Here is a 26196-nt window from a genome sequence, read left to right on the forward strand (position 1 = left end):
GCTGCTAATATATAGGAGTGAGGTAATGTGGGTCTATTTAATACCAATACCATCACCCTTTATTAATCCCCACCATTACTCCTCTCAATTAATGTACTACATATGGATAATTTAATAATTAAATCAATTTACTTAAATGTTACAAATAAAATTAAAACAAATACAACATTGTCTGTCATTGAAGATTAGTGATCTAAACAAATTAATCAATATGTTACTGTTATATTTTTTAACTGCGATCAGCTACCTATATATTACGATCACCATTCGTTGGTTCCTCAATGGCTATTTTCAGATACTGTTCAACGCCTTTATATAAGACCACTACCTATTTATTATCCTTTTAAAATAAACTCTTCTTATTTATAATAAGAGAAAAAGCACTGTATCTTGTTATATTTCCACTGTTTTGCAGGACCTGCCAATTGGCCCCAGTGAATCCTCAGAATACACCCTGTTGTTATGCCCTCTCTTTTTTTTTTGGGGGGGGGGGGGGGCAGGGTAAGAGAGTCTTCTTGTCTCTCTCTCTCCCATCACTATTATACACTTTTTGAATATCTTTAGTTTTGATCGGGCATGGATATAAAAAGTCCTTCAAAATAATTACACTAAGAGCTTTTTGCAGGACCTGCCAATTGGCCCCAGTGAATCCTCAGAATACACCCTGTTGTTATGCCCTCTCTTTTTTTTTGGGGGGGGGGGGCAGGGTAAGAGAGTCTTCTTGTCTCTCTCTCTCCCATCACTATTATACACTTTTTGAATATCTTTAGTTTTGATCGGGCATGGATATAAAAAGTCCTTCAAAATAATTACACTAAGAGCTTTTTGGAGTTGAGAATCTATCTGGCAGACTTACCTCTTTGTTGTTGTTTTTAATTTAGAATAATACGGGATGCTAATTCAGCAACTCATTACAAACACATAAGTGTAAAATGTGAAAGCTGTTTATGGATTATTGTATATATGTCTGATATCATAGATGCTTATCCTGTTTCTTGAATATATCCTTCTAGAATAGAAATTTCTCTTGCTCATACTCACCCCTGAGGAAGGAGATACGCACACTCCGAAACGCGTTGGGTGCAAGAGTATTTTACACTATTTTATGTACATTGATGTTAAATGCCATATATGCATTCCGGATGTTACATGATTAATATGTTTTTATATCACACATTTAATAAACTATATTTGTATTAAAATACTATTTTACTCTTTATGTGCCTGAAAAGTCCACCACTAGGGGTTTTTGTTTTTTAGCTTCAACTGGACATGTGACCTCTGTAGATAGTCAACTGGAAAGGGAGACCCTATAGCAAAGCCTTGGGACTTTTCCCAGCCCACTTAAAGGCCTGAGACCGCACCAAACTCCTCAACAACCTGTAGTAGTTTAACAAAAGAGCTCTCTCTACCGTCCAAGTATACAAGGCATCATCAGCGTAGAGAGAGATCTTTTCTTCCAATGGGCCAGAGCGGATACCCCCAATCTCAGACGTCTGCCGCACCGCCAGAGCCAATGGCTCAATGGCCAATGCGAAAAGAAGTGGAGAGAGAGGGCATCCCTGCCTGGCACCCCTTTTCAAAGAAAATGGATCAGAAATATCCCTTTTTGTGTGGACTCTAGCTCTCAGGTCTGCGTATAGCAATCAAGCCCATTGGATAAAATAAGGACCAAGACCCATCCGTGCCATAGTTTCCCATAGAAATGGCCAACTTACAGTGTCGAAGGCTTTTAATATGTCCAGTGAGAGAACCAAACCACCGCGCCCCCTACTTGCTGCATCATGGATGTGCAAATACAATCTATGGATATTAAAGAATGTACTCCTGCCAGGCATGAACCCGGAATGGTCCGGTGGTACGAGGGATAGAATAACCGTCTGGAGTCTAAGGGTCAGTATTATTGCTAAAATTTTTGCATCATTGTTCAATAGTGAGATGGGTCAGTAGGACCCACAGTGCAGCCTATACTTACCAGGTTTGGGAATAACAACAATGAGTGCTTCATTCATGGAATCAGGAAGCTTCCCTAGCTCAAGGGAATCTTGAAACGTCTTGAGGAGCCTGGGAGCCAGCTCCTCAAGATGCGTCTGATACCATTCCGAAGGAAGGCCATCTAGGCCCGGGATTTTATTAGAGGGTAGTAAGTGTATGGCCGTAGTGATCTCCTCCAGCATAATGGGTTTGTCAATGAGGGATTGATGGGAGGTGGTGAATGTCGGGAGGATTCAAAGAATCCCATAAAGTCTGTTTCTAGGGGAAGATCTGTATCCCTGTACAGTGCACCATAGTAATCTGCAAAGGTTTGGTTAATAGTCAGTGCATCAGAGGTAGTTGTCCCGTCTGGAAGTTGAATTGAGGCAATCGAAACATCCTGAGAGTCAATGGCTAATGCGAACCTCCTGAGAGTCCGCATTGGCAAGATAGGCAAGGAGTCTACCGTTTTTCCCCCCATGCTCAAGAATGCGAGCAGAGAGGTGTAACTGCTGCTTCCTGGTCAAATCTACCATGTGAATTTGTAGTGCCCTATAAGCGTCTGTCAGCATGCCCCGAGCCTCAGAGGAGGGAGCTCCCAAATGACGGGTGCGAGCCTCCTCTAAAGTTTTGTGAAGAACTTCCCGCGTCTGCCTTCCAGCAGACCTGTAATGCTTAATTCGTGAGATGTATGAACCTCTGACCACCGCCTTAAAGGCGTTCCAGACAGAGCCCACCGCAGCAGAGTCTGCGTTGAGAGACCAGTAGTTGGCCATGTCAGACGGGATGGCCTCTGAGATCTCTGGCGTAGAAATGCAGAGAGGACTGAGTCTCCAGGTCTGAAACGATGGCTTGTGTCCCATAGTTAACTTCACCTGTAACATAGAGTGATCAGAGACCGTCTGGGAGATATACAGGGTTGACTGGACATGGGGTAAAAAAATCCCTCGTGGCCAGAGCATAGTTAATTATTGAGAGGGCTGCATATGACCTAGATTGGCAGGAGAACACTCTGTCATTAGGGCACTTCCAGCGCCATAGATCCACATACCCGTAAGTGTCGCACCATGCACGGAACAGTTTAGACTCAGACTTTAAGGGTCTCAGCCTATCCAGCTCCAGTTGCAGAACCGAGTTAAAATCACCCAGGATAAGCATAGGGCAATTAGGCAAGGTGGCAAAATGGACATTAAGTTCAGAAAACATTGCAGCCGTGACCGGGGGAGGGAGATAGACCATGACCAAAATAAAGGGGGTACCATGGATTGACGCATGTAAGATGACATACTGCCCTTTAGGATCCAGGATAACTTGATGACATACAAAAGGTAATCCTTTACGGATTAGAATTGCGACCCCCGGCAAAATTGGAATAGGTAGAATGGTAGCGATTAGCCACCCAGTGTTTTTTGAGGGCCAAGACTTTGGAACCCATAAGACGACTTTCCTGAAAGCATAGGACATGGGGTTTAGTATGTTTCAGGGCCTAAAACACAGATGCTCTCTTAAATTTAGAATTCAGCCCGCGGACATTCTACGAACAGACATTTACTTCAGCCATGGGACAGGCATAAGGGTATAAAACCTGAAAGGGGGGAGAGGGGGAGGTGGGCCCCAAATAGCTCCCCAGCCCCGGTCACGACTAAAAGAGAAGATAAGGGACGCAGTGCCAAGATTACACACATCCATGCATACACCATACATACAACAATCCAACTATTTACATTAGAACATTGAATACCCAGGGAGGGCAACAGTTCCCCTGCCCAGCTCCAAAAAAGAGGAGTGGGCCTATACCCAAAACTTGCACCATACATGGGGTGTACGGCCAGCATCAAGAAGCAGGAAGAGTGTCAGAACAAAAAAATCAGCGTACAAAAACAAAAGTTCCCAGGAGAAATATGGGGGGGTGTACCCCAAGGCAGCTCAAGCTCAGTAGGGACCGAGTCCAGGTACTCTCCCTTGCGAGAATAGTATGATCAGCCATATTCAGCACTTGTTAGAGTAACCAGATAAACTTGCAATAATGAAAAAACAAGGGGTGAAGCAAAGAAAAATCAGGAGGAGGGAGGAGGCTTCATTTTTAGCAGCGAAACCAGCAAAATGTGGAGGTTAGCATCAGGAAGGGGGTTTAGGACGGGGTAGTGACTCCCACCATGACAGGGCATCTTGCGGGGACTAGAAGAAATGGACTTTCCCCTGGTAGGTGACCCGGAGAGCAGCAGGAAAAAGCATGGAATATTGAATATCTTGCTCCCGGAGCTTCTGCTTGACAGGCTGGTAGCTGGCTCTGTGATTGCGGACTGTCGCAGAGTAGTCTGGAAAGAGGGATACCACGGCATTGTTGATCCGGAGACTTCCTTTCCTCCTGGCAGCCCCCATGATGGAGTCCCGATCTCTGTAATTAAGAAGGCGAATTACCGTCGTACGTGGAGGGTGACTTTCAGGAAGGGGGCGTCCAGGGACACGGTGGGCCGTCTCAATGACAATGCAGGGAGATAACTGCTCGCGGCCAAATTCTTGCTTGAGCTAGCTCTCTAAGGGTCAGACCCTTCCACCCACTCGGGTAAGCCAACCAGGCATAGGTTATTCCTGTGTAGGCGGTTTTCAAGGTCATCAACCTTATCCTCTAGGGTTGTAATCTTCCCCCCATATGTGTTCATTTTGGGCAGGATAGGAGTAACAGTGTCCTCCAAGTCACTAATGCGTTGCTCAGTTTCAGTAACCCGGCCACGTAACTTGCGCATGTCTGCCGCATAATGGCTAGGTCAATTTTGAGCCCATCCACCTTCCCCATAAGGTCCGTGCGGTTTACCTTAATGGTGGTGAGGACCTCAGCCAGAGTAGGATCTTTTGCGCCATCCACGACCGCCAGGGGAAGGCGGCGGTGACACGTCCTGGCCATCTCCAAAGAGCTCCGGTGTGAAGGCTGGGGATGTACTGGGTCCGTGGACAGTGATGCGGCGGCCATTTTGGCAGGAGTGCGTGGTGATGCTCATCTTTGCCGGGGGTTGCTTCTTCACTTGCCGCTTTCCCATCCACCACAACACCCTCTGGGGACGCAGGAGACACACCGGGTGGTATTAGGCAGAAAATGAAACGAATGCTGGGTACGGTTGATCAGGATTGTGCAGGGAAAGACCGGAGCTACTCAGGAACACGTCTGCTCACATCCTGTGCTAGGCCACGCCCCCCAAAAAACTTCCATGCATTGCTTGTACCTATAGGTTAGCCTATAACCAGGCTTACCTATAGGTACTGTAAATACCTCCTAAACGTGCGCAGTTTAGGAGATTTTTACTGTATATGCAGCCGATGACGTCATCAGCGCATGTGCTCTGAAGCAACAGCCACCCGTGCTGTTTCTTCAGAGCCCTGTACCATTAAAGGCGTTCCCCCGCGCGCATGCGCAGGAGTGACGTCACGCTGCTCCAGCCAGTCACACAGCCGGAGTCCACCGACCCGGAAGGAAGACAGGTGAAGATGGATGCAGCCTCCAGCGGTAACGACGAAGTTAATAATTTAAACATTTGACATAATATGAACAATGCAATTTTAACAAGCACCATTCTAATATAAAATATGTGTACACACCAGCACATACATGTGCTTTGACATGTGAGTGTTGGAGTTGATCAATAATATTTATAGTTCATAGTTTACAATTCACTTCCTCTCGTTTGATATGAACTTTGTGGTGGCATATCTGTATACACATATTCAGGTATTTACACCTATATTTGTGTTCTCGTATACATTGATATCCACAATGTCCTCATAATAGATCCTCCACAGTTTCATGTATGCTATGCTTATAAATGTTTTTAGTTTGCTCATGTACTGGTTTATGTTTTAGAATGATGCTTGTTAAAATTGTATCGTTCATATTATATCAAATGTTGTTTAAATTTGATTGTGCATGATGGATGGGAACTTGAAACTTGTGCATGATGGGAACTTGAAACTATAATTTTGGTTTATTCCACTTTGGTTTGCCTTTGCCTTGTTTTTGTTTCCTCACCTCTCTTTGTTGTTTGTTTTTTTATCGTTCCCTCTTTTTCCTCACTCCATCCTAATATCACACAAATCACATTCACCCAAATAACACATGTGCACCCACCCTTCCATTCACACAATCACCTATTTTTCTTCATCCCAGTCAACATAACATTGTATTAGTCGGTCACTACACAACAACCTTATCATTTCTCAGTGTCTTATCCAACATTAATGCCCTGTACACACGGTCAGACATTGATTGGACATTCCGACAACAAAATCCATGGATTTTTTCAGACGGATGTTGGCTCAAACTTGTCTTGCATACACACGGTCACACAAAGTTGTCGGAAAATCCAATCGTTCTGAACGTGGTGACGTAAAACACGTACATCGGGACTATAAATGGGGCAGTAGCCAATAGCTTTCGTTTCCTAATTTATTCTGAGCATGCGTGGCACTTTGTGCATCGGATTTGTGTACACACGATCGGAATTTCCGACAACGGATTTTGTTGTTGGAAAATTTTATAGCAAGCTCTCAAAATTTGTGTGTCGGAAATTCCTATGGAAAATGTGTGATGGAGTCTACACACGGTGGAAATTTCCGACAAGGTCCTATCACACATTTTCCATCGGAAAATCCTATCGTGTGTACAGGGTATACCACTTATATCCTCACCATACATCTACATTCCCAATAAGACACATATAATAAGGATTCCTCTATTATGATATTAATAAACTAATACTGCAACAATACCGCTATAAAATAGGCATATATGTATAGTGAGCATTGGAAATGACCTTGAACATCAATTGCTAACTCTGAATTTAATTAGTATTTCTTAAACCTATGATATTATTATATCTTTGGGAATTTACTGCAGGTGCGGACCTCCCACCCACACGCGCCTTCAGAGGGTGTCCCCCAGTGTGACTCTTTGCAAGTCATACAGGGTGAAATGGCATCCCTCTTTGAAGTGGAAGTGGCCAAGGGACACATGGGATCATCTAATTGATTTTAAAAAGGAATTCTGGCTAGGAGATACCCCCACGTACACCCTCTATTGGTAACTATACCCTATGTTTTCTTAAAAGAAACTATCCATTAACTATTTGATGACACTTAAAATGTTTAAATATAATTTTTTTTTAAATGGCAAACCTATACCCTGAGGAAGACCATGTAGGTCGAAACGTGTTGGAAATTTCATATGGCAGATTTTCTAATATGTGATGCTGTATATAATCTTGTGTTTGCATTTTCTGGATTTGGAATGTTATATCTCCTTACCAGAGCTTATATTTTTACTGCTATGTGTCCATGCCAACTTTTCAAAAAATAATTTCTTTTAACTTATTAATTCCTTGATATTATTAACTTTGCTGCTAAACTCCTCCCCCGGAGGAACCTTTCCCATATTGTATTCATTTGGGGTGTGCAGCACTAATGTCCCTCACACCATGTGTCTTTCCCATGCTATGTGAGTGTGGAACTGGACACACCTGAGTTTAATTTTGAAATCTATTCAGATATATATATTGGGATAACACTCGCATTTCCATATGGTATTGACAAAGCATGTTTACGTGTGAAACACATCTGCCTTTTTGTTCCCCTGCCCATATGGATTGTTGTTATGTTTTGGAAACAATAAAGCCTTTTTGTATTACATGGGAGTGCTGCCATTCGTCCAAATTTTTCCTTACATCCCTTTCTTCTGTAAATGAATAAACAAAAAGTGAGTAGCACAGTAGTGACATTACCAAATCTTACTTTAATTCTAATGAGACTAGAAGTTAGAGACAGCATTGCCCTAAATCTCAGGCCGAAGATATACAGCTATGAGAATTTAAAGTAGAACTATAGGAAAACGTTTTTTTTTCATTCTGGATACAGTTAAAGCAGGATCATAACCCCTGTCAATTTATTTTTGTGCCACTGAGGAGATTTCCCTTCACTTCCTGTCGTACAACCAAAACAGGAAAGTGAGAGGAAATCCCTGCAAATTAAGGGAATACCTTGGGGACCACTAGGTCATTATTGTCCCCATTAAAAAATTTCCCCTCTATTACTTTTCTGGGGACAACCCAAAATGTGGGATTCTATTTTACTTTTACTTTCAATGATAATGGTAAATAGGACAAATAGAGAGGGTGAAGCTCCCTAACGGGGACACTGACAGCAATAAAAACTGACAGATGTTCTAATCCCTCTCCACTCTATCCAAAACTAAAGACATTGTTATTTCATGAGGAGAGTTTAATACTGGTTTGAATATAGATTTGCGTGGCCACTGTTTTCTCTAGGTTTTATCCAGTGTTAAGCCCTGATGAAGAGAAATTGGTTTTCCACCCCAAAACACGCTTTTTTTTTTTCATGACCTGGTTGCCAACAATTAAAATGACTCCTTCGCATTGTTGGTCTGGCACTTCTTTTTGTAATTCTGTGTTTTAAGCTACTATGGAGTGCCCACAGAGGGAAGCCTTGCTGTGTGAGAGCCCTTAAAGTTGTCCTTCATCTGACTGCACCTCTCCCAGAACCTCTCTAAATATATTGTTCCAGAGTTTCCATCTAACATCTGTTAAGGTTAAAATAACGGATAACATAAAACAAAAGACTCCGCTGAGATTTGTTAATATGTGTGTCAGAACAAAAAAAGAACACAATGGACTGTAGGCATTGCAGTCTTCCCACATTATAGGTAGGGTTTGTCTTCGCTCTCCGCTAAATCTGCGAAAACATATTTTGATTGTATACGGATTGTTTATGCCAGAATGCAATTTGTTTGTTTTCCCTTTCTGGTGTTGTTTGTTTGCGGGTGTATACACAAACATTTGGAACTGGCAGCCATAGTATCTCTGCTGTGTGGTACGCTGGAATAATTACATGAAGACAGAAGGGGAATCGAGTGTTCAAGACAGCTGGGGTATGCGTCTTTAATTTAAACACACAAAAAGTGGATTATTTATAAGTCAGGAAGTACCTTTGCCCCTTTTAAGTTGTCTCCTATTCAGCAAAATGGGACAGTGTGCATCGATTTGGGTGGGAAACTATTAGTCATACTACGGAGGCTGGGACCTCTTCTTCTCAGATCAGACACATTCCAAGTTTTAGCCCACATAAAGCCCAAGAGCTTCAGGCTGAGAATAGACAGAGTCTAGGGGCAAGCCCCGGAGAGGTCGGCCTCCCTCTGACCTGTGCTGACTCCCACACAGGCGGTGCTCCGGTACAGAACAACACATTCAAAGAATGACCTGCAAAAATTAAAGGGCTGGAAATGACTTCCTTCTTCCCCGCACTGTCCCTAGATTAGAAGTAAATACGGCCTATGGGAACAGAGTGATGTATTGTGGACTTCCATGTTACATCACTGGGTGGGGTTTACAAAACATAAACCTGTCATCTTAAACCATGGCTAAATATTACCAGGCTTTTAAGCCCAATCTATCATCATGACTGTTTGTACAACAAAAATTGAAATTTGTTTTAATACAGTACAGTTTCTGACAACTGCCAAACAGATTGGAATGATAAAGATAACATTTTGACATGAAATGCTTCCTTTGAAGGAGAAAGTAAATCTATAAGTCACGTATATAATAAAGATTTTTTTTCAGGGTGCCTAAAAGGGCAATAAATGTAAAAGCAACATAAAATGTATATTTTTATTAGTAAATGACTAAAGACCTCAGAATGCAAGATGCTTCACCCTAAAAATGATCTTATCTTCTGAAATGATGTCACCTTTCTTCATAAAATCAGATGTAAATACAAGACACAATTAACCTATATTTAATTGGGTAGTATCACAAAGTATTAAAGCAAACTTTAACGACAGTATGGCAACCTTGTTTTTGCATTTGACCTATTCATGTGCTGCTGCTCTACAGTACACTGTCTCTTGCTGCTCCATTGGTAATGATGCCATGTTTATAGAAGCTTGTACCCTTTGCCTGTGTCTTCCCCCTAAACTAATAGGATGGCCTGTGATGATGCAAATCTCACGCAAGCATTGCTGCATTAGGATTCACTTTTTTGCACTGCACAGCAGTATTACAAAACAAATTGCTGGCAAAAATGGAAAATAGTTTTCATCTACCAAAAACCTGAGCACACAAACTTTTTTTAACCACTTAAGGACCACCCCATATCACATTTATTGCTACAGGGTGGCCCTCCTGTGCAGAATCATATATATATATACACATGATTTTGTACTTCCACCTAGAAGGCCGCCAGCAGCCTGCTTCTGCTGTGATTACTCACAGCGGGAGCCAATCTGGGAGTGCCGGGCACAGGATGTCTGCCGGCACCTGCCGATCGTCAGGCAGAGACACAGAACAGAGATCTTTTTAACTAAACAAGGCAGATCTCTTTTCTGACAGAGCGGAAGGGATGGATTATGAGTCCCTCCAAAGCAGGGAATAAAGTCCATCACTTCCCTGCATAATAGCAGCGCACACAGTACAGTAAAATAATGGCTAGGCACACAGTTAACCCTTTGATTGCCCTAGATGTTTAACCCCTTCCCAGCCAGTGTCATTAGTACAGTGACAGTGCATATTTTTAGCACTGGTTCCCACACGATGTCAGTTAGTGTCCTAATGTCCACCGCAATATTGCAGTCCCACTATAAGTCGTTGATCGCCACAATTACTAGTATAAATTTTTTTTATATATATATACCATAGTTTGTAGAGGCTATAACTTTTGCTCAAACAAATCAATATAAGCTTATTCGGATTTTTATTTACCAAAAATATGTAGCAGAATACATATTGGCCTAAATTTATGAAGAAATTTGATTTTTTTCAATTTTTTATTGGATATGTTTTATAGCAGAAAGTAAAAAATATTATTTTTTTTTTTCACAAAAATTGTCAGCCTTTTTTGTTTATAGCACAGAAAAATGCAGTGGTGATCAAATGCCACCAAAAGAAAGCTCTATTTGTGTGAAAAAATGTATATATAAATTTTATTTGGAAACAGTGTTGCATGACTGCGCAACTGTCAGCTGAAGTAACAGAGTGCAATATCGCAAAAAATGGCCAGGTCATGAAGGAGGTAAATCTTTCAGAGGTCAAATAGTTATTTCAAGTAAAGTTTCACCTTACAAAAAAAAAAACTGTACTGGAAAAACCATGCAAATGTATATATAAGAGATATCAAATCACATTTATAGGTGTATCGAATTATGGATATGATAGATAATGTATAATGATACATTCATCTTATGTCAACCAACTATGTAGAACAGTGATGATGCAAAGTTCTTTGTATAGGAGATCTCAAGTACAGCCCTTGACATCACCAAAGTGGCCAAGCATATTATTTCAGGAATAAAAAAAACTGTCAATAGACAACAAACATACAACGGGAGATGGTCAGAATCTACAGGCATGCTACAACATATAGTCGAAGACAAGCTGTAGAGATGGTCAGACTGTGAATATGCTATAAGAGTTGTTGAAGACTGGGGACATGCGTCATGAGACGGTCAATGAGACTGAAGAAACACTAAGAGCCCTTTCACACTGGGGAGGTGCGGGCGCCGGCGGTAAAACCAACTTTACTGTCGTCTTAGCGGCGGTATTCAGCCACTAGCGGGGGTGGTTTTACCCCCCTGCTAGCGGACGAGAAAGGGTTAAAAACATTGCAAAGCGCTGCTACAGCAGCGCTATGCCGACGGTATAGACGCCCTGCCCCATTCATTTCAATGGGCAGGAGCGGTGTAGGAGTGGTATACACACCTCTCCTACACCGCTCCAAAGATGCTGCTAGCAGGACTTTTTTTAGCGTCCTGCCAGCGCACCGCTCCAGTGTGAAAGCCCTCGAGGAGCGGCTCTTTCAGGGCGCTTTGCAGGCGCTATTTTTAGCGCTGTAGCGCCTCCAAAGAGACCATTGCAATCAAAGCCCCTTTACAAATCAATGCTTCCACATGTGTGCTCCCTACAGCACCCTTAAAAGTACTTGTTGCACATTTTATATTTCTTCCCAAAGTGAGGTGAATTCCCTTCTTAGACAGTTGTCTTCAGAACATTTATCTCCATTGCAAGATTTAGCCTCACCTCTTGATCCTATGACAACTCTAATTTAGGATTTCTAATTACTTTTTGTCTTGATGGTAATATTCAACAGGATAAATGGAGAGGCGCATCTTCCCCGCAGGGGCACAGCCAGCAATAAAATTTGGCGGCGGGTCCCTTAACATAAAAAAGTATAGCCTTTACATACACTTTAGGTTACAGTGGATGCTTATAGGGGTGCTGTAAGATGCAAACGTTCCTTCCACCATTCCTGAAAGCTGTAACTTTCTGAAATGGACGCTAGAACAAACCATTGTAATCTAGCTAATATACATAGTATAATTGAAATCACCCAGTAAAACGTTGCTCCTCCTGGAGGTGCAGTCTTAACTTTTTCTCCCTGCTCAGAAGTAAAAGGAAAACTAAACAACTTGCTGTGACCAATGGGAATGATTGTGAAACAAACAAACCCAATGGGTAAATCAAAATTTTGGCAACCACACAAGCTGAAATTTTGATTTCTGACATGTTTTTTCTCACTTACATCTTATGCCATAGATCATCAACGGATCCAGCTGTTTCTTGCCGTGTTTGCCTTGTCCTGATAGATTGGAGACAGCCTGCACTTCACGGTGGAAAAGGTAATCAAGCAGAGTAAGGGCCATCTTCTCTGCCGTCCGGCAGTTGGTGCTGATATGAAGCATGTCGGCTGCTGTGATTGGACATCTCACTCGCATCTCAGGGTTGTTTTCATCACCGAGCCATGTGCCATTGGGGTAATCCTCTGAAAGGTAAAATAGCACATTACATTTAGTATACACAACTATTACGCACATAGTTCTTAAAGCCCAAGTATAAAACAGTCTCAACCCAAGAACAAAAATACAAAGCGCATGTAAACCAAAAATATATTTTTCAAGTATGTTTGGCATAACGTCTCACTGCATAAAGTTTTCTTGAGCATACAGTTTTTTTCTAAAACTGTCAAAGTTTCTTATCTGGTACACGTCAAGCCAAAGTTCCCCAATCCTGACACAAGAAACAACAGCGCACACACAAATATCTAAGCTGTTATCCAACTAACAGGTTTGTGAAGAACCTTGCTTCTGTCACCTCCAGTCAGTGCACTCAGCTCTCAAGCACTCTGGTACACAGGCTTTGTAGAACACACAAACATTGCACTCCTAGGTGAGCAGTGCATAGAAAGCTACAAAAGTTACAAAAAATGAAGTAGACACACATAAGCAAATAGTATTGAAAATAAAAGGAATAAATAAACATATAGAAAAAGTATTTCTGCAGCTTCCTAGAATGAAATTAATATGCAAATAATACCTCCCCTAAACATTGACAGGACTCCTCAGATATGAACCAAGATTTTATTGAGGATCTCAACTTTATAGTTTAGATTTTCAGTTGGATGAAAGGGGCTGGCTACTGTATCTAATTAGTAAAGGTAGGATTGAATGATCAGAACCTTCAAAAACTGAATTGTGAAGTATGAATCTGAAAGTAAGAGAATCGTTTTCGGTGGCTGCTGTTATGTGTGGAGATCAAACACAGATGCTTTAAGCCAAGCAGAACTAGTACCAGCATAAAAAGACCCAAATTATTAATACTCTTCCATATTCTATCATTAAAGTGGATGTAAACCCTCCACTCACCCAGCATAAATGAATGGCACAATATTAATCTGTGCACATATACATGACTCCTGCATGTACCCTTACCTTTCCTCTGTAACCCCCTTAAGCTGTAGGAGCCCTGCAAAATTCTGGAATAGGTGGGCAGGTCTCTTTGCTGGAGCTTGGTGGGCGGAGTCATGATGTCACAAGACTCCCAGCCCACCTGTACACTCTCCTACTCTTTCTGCTGGCGTCCTGGGAGCTGACTGCACCATGAATATCCAAGTCAAGCTGATCTTCTGCTGATCTCGTGGATCACATGATGAGTAACATCCAGTCAAAACTCAGGAAAGGCACCACATGACTTCAGCATGCCCAATCATGCTGAGGTATGGAGCGGCCAATCCTGGGAGAGCTTGAGAAGAAAGGAGGAGGGATTTGAAGCTGGAATTGTAGACACTGCCTCTGCTCTCATGCTTATGCATGAGATAAAGAAATCAGATGTCACAGCAGTGCGGGATGTGGCGACAAACTTATCTGTGTATCGTTTTTTTATCATAGTAAAAAAAAAAGATTGCTTAGAGCTGGATTAACTCTTCATGGCAAGACTAGGCACAGATGACTTGACATCCTCCAATGTACCAGGTAGAAAATTTATTTTTCAGGTTTACATCCACTTTAAGCTGGAACATTTGGAGTCTAACATTTTGTCTCTCTACAACCTGTGCATTTTACGGTATGGGAGTTATAGGTTATTAAACTTTTCAGAGTTCTGAAGAATTCATATACACACTCATTTGTCTCAGAGAATGACACCTAGTCCGTGCAAATTGCACACAGAAGCAAAGAATGGTGTCAAAAAGATCACTCACTGTGAAAGTATACAAATTGAACAGTTATGTATATTCCAAATAAATACTGCCGTGACCGAATCATGACAGACCTGAACTGTTATTCAAAAAATGGTAATAAAAATATGATCTAGACCTACTCAATTTTTGTTGGATCATGACACATAGATTTAGGATATTAAATTTGAAGCTGCTTTTAAGGTATTTTTTTTTTGCAAAGTTATTTTGGCCCAGCTTGGACCACTGTGAGTATGCATAATCTGGCCACTTGCTTAGCATGGGCACCATTCAGAGAAGGCCTTGCATTTTTTTCAATGAATGCAAAGTATTCTCTGATTGAATTATGTGGAGATTGTATCATCACCGCCCATTCTCATCACTTCATCCAATAAGAGAAAATACTTTGCATTCATTGGGAAAAATGCAAGGCCTTCTCTGAATGGTGTCCCAACCAAGCGGGTGACCCACTGTGGTTACCATGCAGCGTGGGAGCCAGAAGACAGTGAGAATTACTAGTAGCAGCTACTGTAGTTATTTTCCACTTCAACGGGGATCGGAGAGGTATTTAATATGTATACTTACATTGGTCCAAGCTTTAAGTATGCAAAGTAAAACCTGGAATTTAGCTTTAATAATCTTTTAGTCACTTTCCCACCATAAGCAGGAAGTATTCAAAAACAAAGTGAAGTCCATACTCCTAATCTGTACAACTCTCCTGGGTAAGTGATTTAGAAAATACTGAAACCACTGGAACAGCTGTAAAGGCAGAAAACTAGTACTTTTGAGGTTCAGAGGTCAGTAGGAGAAGCCTAAGTACTCCTCAAAATAAAGGTTTCCTTTAAATATTTTTATGCTAGACATATTGCGGATGGCAAGATCTATCCATCATCCACCACTAACAGAGACAGACTTAAGCTGGATACACACTATCCAATTTTCTGTAGATTTTTTTCCTTCAAATTTACCAAAACCATATAATATGAGGTCAAACCTTAGAGTGACACTAAAGGTTCTGTTTTTAAAAAAAAAAAAAAATAACAAACATATACTTACCCCCACTGTGCAGCTCGTTTTGCACAGAGTGGCCCCGAACCTGCTCTTCTGGGGTCCCTCGGCGGCTCCTCTCCTATTCAGATAACCCCTTGGGAGAAGCTCTCTCTGGGGGGGGGGTCACCTTGCGTGCATGCTCCAGAGTCCAGCATTCATCCCTAGACATCGAATGCAGGACTCGGCCCCGCTCCCCCATCATTGGATTTGATTGACAGCAGTGGGAGCCAATGGCTGCGCTGCTATCAATCTATCCAATCAAGAGCCGAGAACCCTGGGCAGAGAGACAGCGCATCCCCATGGGACAAGTTCGAGGGTTCAGGAAAGTAAAATGGGGGGGGGCTAGGGGGGCTAGGGGGCCAGTCACTGACAGGTGATTTTTCAACTTAATGCATAGGATGCATTAAGGTGAAAAAACACAGACCTTTACAACCCCTTTTAGAGTTTCAATTTCTATGCAATCAGGCAGGCCCTTGCACTACATGGTTTTGGTAAATCTAAAGAAAATCAGACAACAAAAGTTGTATAGTGTGTATGGGGGTCTTAGAATATATGTGATGGCACTACAACCCTTCAGTAGTGTTACAATGTATCAATATACCTCATCAACCAGAATAGAGTTATAACACCATTGGTTAATTTTGAGATGATCGTTGTATCATTTAGACTTTGTGGTGTGCATGGCTGAATTAAAATAACTGATGCCTAAAATATCTGTAACGATTAGGGAAAAATTCAGCCACACAAAATCAAACCTAATGGCCAGAAAGTCTACTTTAGGTCTCATAACTGGAAAAATAGTCAGTTAAAGGGAATGAAAGATTTACTGATGGCTGATGATGTTTTGGAAAAACGCCAGAAGATATTAGTTGTATGAGACACTTGATCTCTCCTCCCTCATCTGCTGTCACAAATGATTCTTACCTAGTCGCACCGGCCGCAGGGTATACATACCGCAAGGAATTTATATATGAAGCATGTTACATTTGATCTACACGATTGTAATAAGATATACAGACACACAAGTCCTTTCTTATAAACAGGACAATGTTAACAATTTAACAGACACCAGAAAGAAATGAATTCATTAAAAAAAAATCCTTGTCTCTTGGTTTGTAATTTAATGTACTTTCAATAAATGAGGCTAATGAATCAAATTTGGTTTCCCAGTATACAGGCAGAATACTGCAAATATACATTTTCTTTTTTTTGTAGATAGGATGCAGCTGCCGGAGAACTGCATGTATTTAGGCTTCCCCATATGCAACAGTACTGACCCCGTTGACAGCTCTTGACTGTATAATGTTACAAGCTGGAGTAGTGCAGCTGTGTACATCGGCGATGGAACAAGACCACTGACCATTCACAGACTTTTTTTTTTTTTTTACATTAGAAAATTACGTGATGAATATATGAATTAAAGGTCTGTATGCCAAATCTGACTGAATCTATTATCGAATGATATTACAGATCTCATTCCACCTGTTCAATCTACCAAGGGACATTTAATAAACTGAGAAAAATAACCACCAAAAGGAATTTGGACTATAATAAAAAAAAAGGATTCTTGCTCTTTACTTACTTGCCAAATAACAACATGCCTATAACTTTTTATTGACATTACACAGTAAATATTATAATAAAAATATGGTAACTTTGGGAAAATGTAAAGAACAAAAAGCAGATATTCAGCCTAAGCGAGCATTTAGAATGCCAGGCCTTATTTTAAGACAAATATATACCATGTACTGTCACAGCTAGCTATATAAGTGGTCCATATAGTGAACCTGGTGTTGAGTTACAATAGTAAAATTAGTCTGTATAAGCAGTAAATCATGCTTGTTATACTCACTGTGGATCCTAAGGGGTTATTCCTGTGCATTGTGTAAAAAGGCTATTTGATCCTGTCTTGTTTGATCCTCATCTTCTTTCACTGTCCCCAATCCATTTCCTGATAGAACAGAGCCTTGAAATCACTCTGCACATGCTCAATTTGGTGTGTATTGCTAGAGAGATTTTTTTTTTTTTTGGGAGAGTGCATGTGATCAGCACAGGACCAATCAGCACTGTCCAGACAGAGGGTCAGGGGTCCTAAAGCAGGAGGCATGTATATCCTTATAGATAACCCCTATGGCAGTAGTTTAGAAAGGATGACATTGGGTTTACATCCACTTTAAGTAAGAGCTGTGAAAATGTGCAATGGACTCTCTCAAGAGCTGGTTCTGGCCAGCTCAGTACATTCTTTCCTAAATGCATTAGATACTAATATTTATAAGTAAAGTGGATCCAGGATTAGGAATCCAAAGTCCATCCAGTTTTGCTTTGTTGGTTGAACTGAATGGAATTTTTTCATTGCTAGGAGGCAGAAGGCTCTTGCGGCCCAATGTACTTTGTTCCTAGGATGCAGGGGGCTCCTGCAATCTAGCTCCCTTTGTTTCTAGGACACAAGTGGCAGAAGCACTGGCTGTTTAAAGCCCCGTACATACAAGCCGAATGTCTGGAGACATCGGCTGGTTTAAAAAAAAAAAAAAGTCCGACATTTGGCCCATGTGTATGTCGGCCAATCCGACAGAAGCCGGGCGTTTGGCCAGCTTCAGTCGGACGAGCATGCTGGAGAACAAGCGGCTGACCGGCTCCCGATCAGCGCTCAAGTGTTCTGGCGGGGGGCCGTCCCTCTGTCAGAACACAACAGCTCATTGGATCGAACGTTGAATCATTAGTTCCACAGCTCCGACCGGAGCCGACAGTTTTTTTTTTTTTTTTCTATTAGTGTGTACAAGGCTTTAGTCCTCCATTGTTACAACCAATCCACAGATAAGCAAAAATAAATAAATAAATAATAGCAGGATGTAAATGTAATAGATTGCAATGCATTCTGCTATCCCTTCATTCTGCTGTCCTCAAAATTTCACAGTATCCCTCCCCACTTCCAAGAGTGTGAAGAGCTGTGTTTGCCCCCTGACCATCAGCAATGTTGGCACTTGTATGCAGGTTTTTACTAATGGACATATGAAAAGAACCACCACTCTTTCTACCATTTTGTAGAGTGAACAAAAAGTTTGAGGTTAAAGTGACATCCTTCTAACAAACTGTAAATATTTAATATTTCAAGTACCCCGGGTTTCTTTTTCAGTGTCTAATTAAGGGAGATAAAAGGAGACCAGCAAGTATGTTGGGGGGTGGGGGGGAGAACACCATCTACACAAGACAAACATGAAGACAAAAATCTGAGATAGATAGATAGGTGGACCCCCGCTTTAAGTCAAATAAAATGCTAAATATGTGATGTAGGCAACCCATTCCATTAGGACCCAACGCTTCATTCACTCCTGGAATATTTTGTAAAAACCTGTTGATTGTGCTAGTAAAACCACTGAATATGCACTTACAGCAGGAGCTTGCACGTCTTAAAAAATTACTTGTATACCCTCTGCTCAGTCCATCCAACACTCACAACTGGCCAGGGCTGGTGCTACCACTAGGCAAACTAGGAAGCTGCCAAGGGCGCACTGCTGCCTAGGGCGCCCGGCCACTGGTGTTCCTACTCCCTTCTCACTGCAGCAAGCAACTAAGTCTCAGCATCAGCAGGCAGCCGCTGCTCTGTTCGCACATAGTGTCAGAGCCACAGCGGCGGTGGATACGTCCTGAATTCATTGATGGGCGCTGACGAGGCTGCATTTGATGGGCGCTGGTGGGCTGCATTTGATGGGCGCATCATTAAAAAGGTGAGGTATACACGGGCAGGGCAAAGGGAGTGGAGGCAAAGTGAGGTTTCGCCTAGGGTGTTGAAAATCCTTGCACCAGCCCTGCTTCCACCATGCATGAGAAATCAGGATTCCCAGCTCTATTTACCATTTTTAAAATAAGGAAATTGCCTATCATTTTAACATGCCAACTTGCATTGAAAATGGCTATGTATCTTTCTGAAAAGAAAAAAGAGCTAGAGGCTTTAGATGGTCTTTGCCTTTAAAGTTACTGCCGCTGCGAAATAAAGATTACCATTTGTTTTGAAAGAGATGCAGCATGTGGCATTTCCAAAATTTCAGCAGCCCCCTCTTGTGGTTGATGGTGTCAGTTCACGTTAAATGAAAAAACGTCATAGCTGATTATCGCAGGCATCTCAAAAACAAAATTAATAGACTTAAACGTCAGCTTGAAGGATTTGAGCTATAAAATGGAAAAGAATGAAACTGACAAAGCTAAAATGTCTAAGGATTTAGTAACTTGACAGAAGAAACAAGAGCTAAATTACCACAAAAAAAAGGTGCCTTGATGATTCATAGAATCAAAGTGGTATTTATTTGAGAGGAGCCAATCAAGTGTGAAATGAAACAGAACAGGAAAATCCTGACAAGTACAAGCTTCCATTTTATTTCCAGAAGTGAATCAGAGCAGCAAGGCCTCCAATATTTCCTCAGTCATATTTAAAATGGATATTTTACAACATAAACACATTTTGACAATTGCTATAAAGAGTTAAAGGAGTTGTAAAGGCAGAAAGTTTTATATCTTAATGCATTCTATGCCATCGATTTGACATGTCAAATCGGAAGCAATTGCCGGCAATGGCACCGTCCTAATGCAACGCTGCCTTTGCGGCGCCGCACCCATTTCAAAAAGTAGTTTCTGTACTACTTTTTGCAATTTCGGGCTGCGATTTACATTGACATCTGTGCAAAAACCTGCACAGATGGCTCTGAAATCGCGAGCCAAAATCAAGACTTACGTGCGGGAGTGAAATCAGCTGAACTCGCATGGCTTCATTCCCGCAGCTCAGTGTGAGCCTGGGCTTAGCACTAGGAGCAAAAATGAGCTGCCAAGCCACTACCAACGCCAGGAAAAAGCAGCTGTAAAAACGCGCTTTTAGTAGCTTTTTGCATTGACGTTAATGCACGTTTAGCCACGTTAGCTTTTAGCAGCGTTTCTCTGCCACTATTCAAAATCAATGGTCCCTATGAAAGCCATCTACTGATCCAACTTTCAGCACATTGATTTGAATATAAGTTGCATCCAAGTCGGATCATGATGATTCGACTTGTGGTACGACTTGTGCCCTGAGGATCTTGAAGGGCCCTTTAAGTCTGGTATGGATCTTGAAAGAGAACCCCACACCAAAATGGAAAAAAATCCCTGCGTGGGGTGCCCCCCAAGACCATACAAGGCCCTTTGGTCTTCTTCTATAGCAATGGGGCATGGCCATCTGGTGACATCACCATGAGACCCTGCCCCTTGTGACGTCACGTGACCAACTTGGACCAATGTAACTATGTATATACCATACCTGGCTGATGTCCTGGGAAGCTTGAAATCACTGAAGTAGACGCCCCTTACTATATTGGTCTCTACTCGCTTCTGGGTCCCGTACTGAGCAACAAGCCTGATGAATTGTAAACGTAGGAGGTCAGCCTCTCAGCATAGGTGCTATTCAGACAATGCTTTGCATTTATTGAATGAATGCAAAGTGGTCTCTAATTTGACCAGGTGGGGCAGTCACGCTCTCCACAACGTCTAATCAGAGTACACTTTGCATTCATTTGAAAATTGCAAAGCATTCTCTGAATGGCACCTGTGCTGGGTGGCCGACCTCCTGTGCTCAGAATACATCAGGCCAGCCACTCAGCACATGACCTGGAAGCAAGTGGAGATCACTGAAGTAGTGGTATCTACTTCAGTGATTTCCAGCTTCTCAGGGCATTTTCCAGGTACGGTATATACATAATTACATCTATCCAAACTGGACCAATGTAACTATGTAAAAATATACCAAACCTGGAATCCTTCTTTAACAAATTAATGAAATTGTATGACCTTTGTTAGAAATCCTCCGACATTAGGCTGCTGTCAGTACTAAATAAATCAATAACAAAATCAATAGTGCCACTGTGGGTGTTGAAAGTGGAAATCTCAGCATTGGAGGTAGATACAACCCTGCACCTTACTCATGTTCTAAAAACAGCATTTATAGTACTCTGACTCATAAGTTTTTTTTCTTTATGACCAGTTAATTCTAAACTAAGCTCCAGACAGATATAAAGGGATCCTATACCATCTCTGCATTCATTAATACATCATACAATTTATATAAGTACCTGAATCTGACTTTGTATTAGCATCTTGCAGTTCCTGTACAGCAGGGCTCATACTGGGAGGGGAAGAAGCAGTACAAGGAGCTATTAGTTCTGCTGCAGTGCAAGGAGTGTAGTGATATGAGGAGAGATATGGGTGACAGAGAGAGAAGCTTATGAGTGTGCTGCTTCTTCATTCACTCTCCAGTCATAGGATGGAGGAGGGACTGGGCCTGTAGGTGTTCCTTAACTGTGGCTTCTTCCCTTGCCAGATATGGCTGTGTTATGTGGCAGAGGGCTGTGTTATGTGGCAGAGAGCTGTGTAAACTCAGGACTGGTTGGACATAAACACAAATCTTTTGGCAGGAAAAACAGCTCCTATATGCATAATTTCATCTGCTAGATTTCACCTTTAAATGATGCATGCGAGCAGGCAGTAATTACCTTGATCTTCCTTACCTCTAATGAAAATTTTAAACACTGAGATTTCCTGTAATAAATTACTACATTATAGTTTTTTGCTAAAGGGAAACATTTTATGTATGCTATTAAAAATTAAATGTCTTGTGCATGCATAAATGAAATTATGCAAGTATATATTTCACTTGAAATAAAAACAGAAAAGTCGAAATGAGACAAATATACCTTTTGACAAATGAATCATAATATGTCTAAGGCATTTAAACATCTAATTTAAAATTCCAGTGCTCAGCTCTGGTGCCTAACTGGGTCAATGATTCATTGCTAATAATTCACAAATATCCTTCAAATGGGCCCCGGGTGAGAAACTCGCAAGGGCTAATGCCAGCAGCCCAACTGGTTATGGGCACAGTGGGCTCTGCCATTTCCACGCTACTTTCCAATTGGAAAATGACTGCTCAGAGATGGAAAGTATGAAGTTGCAGAGTAAATAGATGGTTTTATTTGGGAAATAAACAGCAAGCTGCAATGTTGACGGAACTTGTGGCTTTTTTTTTTGGTGGCGCTCCTGTTGCTACTGTAAATCTATGAAGCAATTTCTGGGTGGAAGCAAAAATTAAAAATAGTCTCTGGTGTTGAATGTAAATGCCATCCTTTAAAACAAACTGACTGCTGGACGGAGAAATAAAACCTTCCGTCATCAGAAAGATTCCTGAACTATGAAGGCTCAGCTTGGAAGAGTATAAAAGGAGAAGTCACAGATTTTATAGTGTGGACTCAGAGCGGAAGAGAGCCAGTTTCACAGCCATTGCCGCACCCATCAGACTTGAATACACCATTCATATGGCAGCTGCTTGCTTCTGCCATTGTCTCTGGTGGATAGCTATACTTCTGGACAACAAACTGCCTTCTGGGAGATCCCATGAGGCATTAGTAGGGCCAACTAAGCACAAGAGCCAAAGCAATAGCAGGACTGGTGTTCATTCACATGCTTATGGGAGGGCCAAAGCACAGTAGAGGAAATGTGTAACACCTACTACAATACATACAACACAACAGTTGCACACACCTAAGAACAAGCCCAAAAGAAAGTGGTAATATAACCATCATACATGATTTATAAAATGCCAACAGTTTGCACAGCTTTTTACAAAATAGGGGCGAAAGTACAATTACAAATCCATACAAAAGGGTTAGGATAGCCCTGCTCAATCAGAGGGGAAAGTCATAAAAATGTAATAACTGTGTGCAGAGGAGGTGATAGAGAACATAAAACCTCTGGTGTTCAGTGGAGGTGGGATAGGCTTCCCTGAACAGATGAGTTTTCAGGGATCAGAGTAGGCGATAGCCAGAGGTAAGCAAGAGAGGAGGTAACAAGGGAGCCAGAGAGAACGAGGTCTTGGGAGGAGCAAAGAGGACGAGTTGGGAGACACTTTGAGACAAGGTAGGTGGCCATGGCCAAACACATGTCCAACAACAAAACTGCACACTTACACTATTTTGGATTCACTGATACACCTCCTATACAAGGGTGTTTTAGGAACTTTTAAGCTAGCTCTTAAAATGGAACTTTAGTCAGAATATTAAAGCCGAGTTCCACTCAAAAGTGGAACTTCTGCTTATCTGTCTCCTCCCCTCCCTTCGGTGCCACATTTGGCACCTTTCAGGCGGGAGGGGGGAACAGGTACTGTTCCCCACCTCCAGGCGACGGGGCCGCAGGCCCGTCCCGAGCCCCCTGTGGCCTGTTGATGATCAGGCCGCACAGCGGGAGGTAAGACTACCGCTATGCGGCCATGCCTGTGTCTTCTCCGGCAGAACTAGCAGCTGCATGGGCTGAGATGTGTGTCTCTCTCATATCTATATATAAAACAAATTTAAGGGGTGCTCTGTGGACTCTGATGCAAGAGGAAGGCTTTGGTGAGCAGAGACCTCCTTACATCAGAGTTCCCCTTTACACCAGAGTCCACAGCATTCCCCCTTAAATCAGGGTTCTCAGAACACCTCTTTACATCAGATCCCCCTTAAATAAAGGTTCCCCTTTACATTAGAGTCCACAGAGCTCCCCCTTACAGTAAGTGGAAATTCTGCAGACTCTAAGGCCTGTGTAGATTCTGATGTAAGGGGGGCTTGCAGACTCTGATGTAAGGTGGGGCCTTGCGGACTCTGATGTAAGGGGGGGCCTTGCGGACTCTGATGTAAGGGGGGGGCCTTGCGGACTCTGATGTAAGGGGGGGCCTTGCGGACTCTGATGTAAGGGGGGGCCTGTCCGGACTCTGATGTAAGGGGGGGCCTGTCCGGACTCTGATGTAAGGGGGGGCCTGTCCGGACTCTGATGTAAGGGGGGGCCTGTCTGGACTCTGATGTAAGGGGGGTCTGTGCGGACTCTCATGCAGGGACACTGTAATAAAAAGGGGACTGCACTGTAATCGTTACAGTGCCCCTCTACAGTGCAGTCCCCTTTATATCACATTACAGTCCCCTTTACATTACATTACAGTGTGGAGGACCAAACTCCCCCCTCCCCCGGTCCCTGGAGAAGTTGGCTGCTCAGTCTAAAATGCCCGGGCCTATTATTTGTCCCAGTACGGGCCTGGTTATGGGGGTTAATAGAACTGTGGGTACTGGCATAGACTCTCATCATGAGTGCCCAACTATGTTGGTACTTCTATGAATGAAAAACAATCTATGAACGAGGGATGCACAGATGATTGAAAGGCCCGCCCCATCCATTTATAGATTGCTTTTCATTCATAGAAACTGTAGTACCATCTTCCATTAATGGAGGAGCTGGGCAGAAGGGGCGGGCATAGTTGGGCACTCTTGGGGAGAGCCTGTGACAGCTTCCACATTTCTATTAACCCCCCCCTGCACCGGAAGATTGCAGTGGCAGGGGGAGGGTTAGGGCTTCATCGATGGAGGAGGACTTAACCTAATAGAAGACACTATGCTATAAGGGACACATCCTAAGGCTGACCATACATTATACTATTTTTTTTATTCAATTTTCTTTAGATTTACCTTTAGCTATGTAGTGGAAGGACCTGCCTGATTGCATACAAATTTAAAGTGTTTAGATTTACCAAAACCATATAATATGAGGTCAAACCTAAAGGAAAATTGTAGAAGAAAATTGTATAATGTATGGCCAGCCTAACTTATGACTCTTGTGCTGATTTTAGTGTTATTTTTTTTACTGCACTTAGGTTTTAAAGTGGTTGTAAAGGTACAAGGTTTTTCACCTTCATGAATTGTATGCATGAAAAAACCTTCTGTGTGCAGCCCCCCAACCCCCACCCCCACCCCCAATACCTACCTGAGCCAATGTCCAGGAGAGCCTTGCCTCTCCAGGGACTCGCACTCCTGATTGGCTTTTGGCAGCAGCCATCGGCTCCCGCTGCTGTTAATCACAGCCAGTGAGCCAATCAGGAGACAGAGGGGACAGGGCCGCGGCTCCATATCCGAATGGTCACACAGAGCAGTGGCTCAGCTTGGGTGCCCCCATAGTCAGCTGCTTTCTCTGGGGGCTCCCGGCAGGAGGGCGGGGCCAATAGCACCAGCGTGGGACCCGAGAAGTGGAGGATCCAGGCTGCTCTGCGCAAAACCATTACACAGAGCAGGTAAGTATAACATTAAAAAAAAAAAAAAAAGACTTTAATATCGGTTTAAATATGCGCAAATGTATGAATGTTTTTTAGTGAATAAGGATAATGTTTACTGTCATTTTAAAGACATGGAGAACATCTTCATTTTTTTTTTTTTCTACAGAAAGTATTGCAGTGAGTATATATGGCCATTTTACATATCTAGGGATGAAGCTACATGACTCAACTGACGCTCCAGTGAAACACCTAGAAGGAGAAGGAAAGCAGAGATTTCCTTTCTGGTTCTCAAAAAGGAATGATGTACAAAACAATCAATCGGTCACAGTGAAATGACAGCTTGGACGCCGATCTTACTTTATAACAATTCCCAGAAAGTTTGTATCTTGTGAAACTCCTACACTGTAGTTTCATTTCCAGAAAGGGGGACTCTGTACTACCTCATTCATCTTCTCTAATTTCTCCAAAAGACCAGAGCCAACACGACTGAGTTATTCCTCCCAGGAGTAAAAATACATATACCCTATATATATATTGAATCCGTCTGCATACACGTGACCATGCCATCACACGTCACTGGTTAA

At 42.3% G+C, this 26196-nt stretch overlaps 1 protein-coding gene across 5 annotated transcripts in view; it reads right to left on the minus strand.

Moving 5' to 3' along the window:
* The window catches only part of BANP (BTG3 associated nuclear protein), a 662871-nt gene that overhangs the window by 305250 nt on the left and 331425 nt on the right, over positions 1-26196 (minus strand). For all 5 annotated transcript variants that reach the window (XM_073605714.1, XM_073605712.1, XM_073605715.1 and 2 more), the window contains one exon: positions 12550-12789. In XM_073605714.1, the coding sequence (XP_073461815.1) occupies positions 12550-12789 (240 nt within the window). The remainder of the gene's footprint in view (positions 1-12549; positions 12790-26196) is intronic.

This window comes from Aquarana catesbeiana, linkage group LG11 (assembly GCF_042186555.1).
Source record: "Aquarana catesbeiana isolate 2022-GZ linkage group LG11, ASM4218655v1, whole genome shotgun sequence".
NCBI lineage: Eukaryota > Metazoa > Chordata > Amphibia > Anura > Ranidae > Aquarana > Aquarana catesbeiana.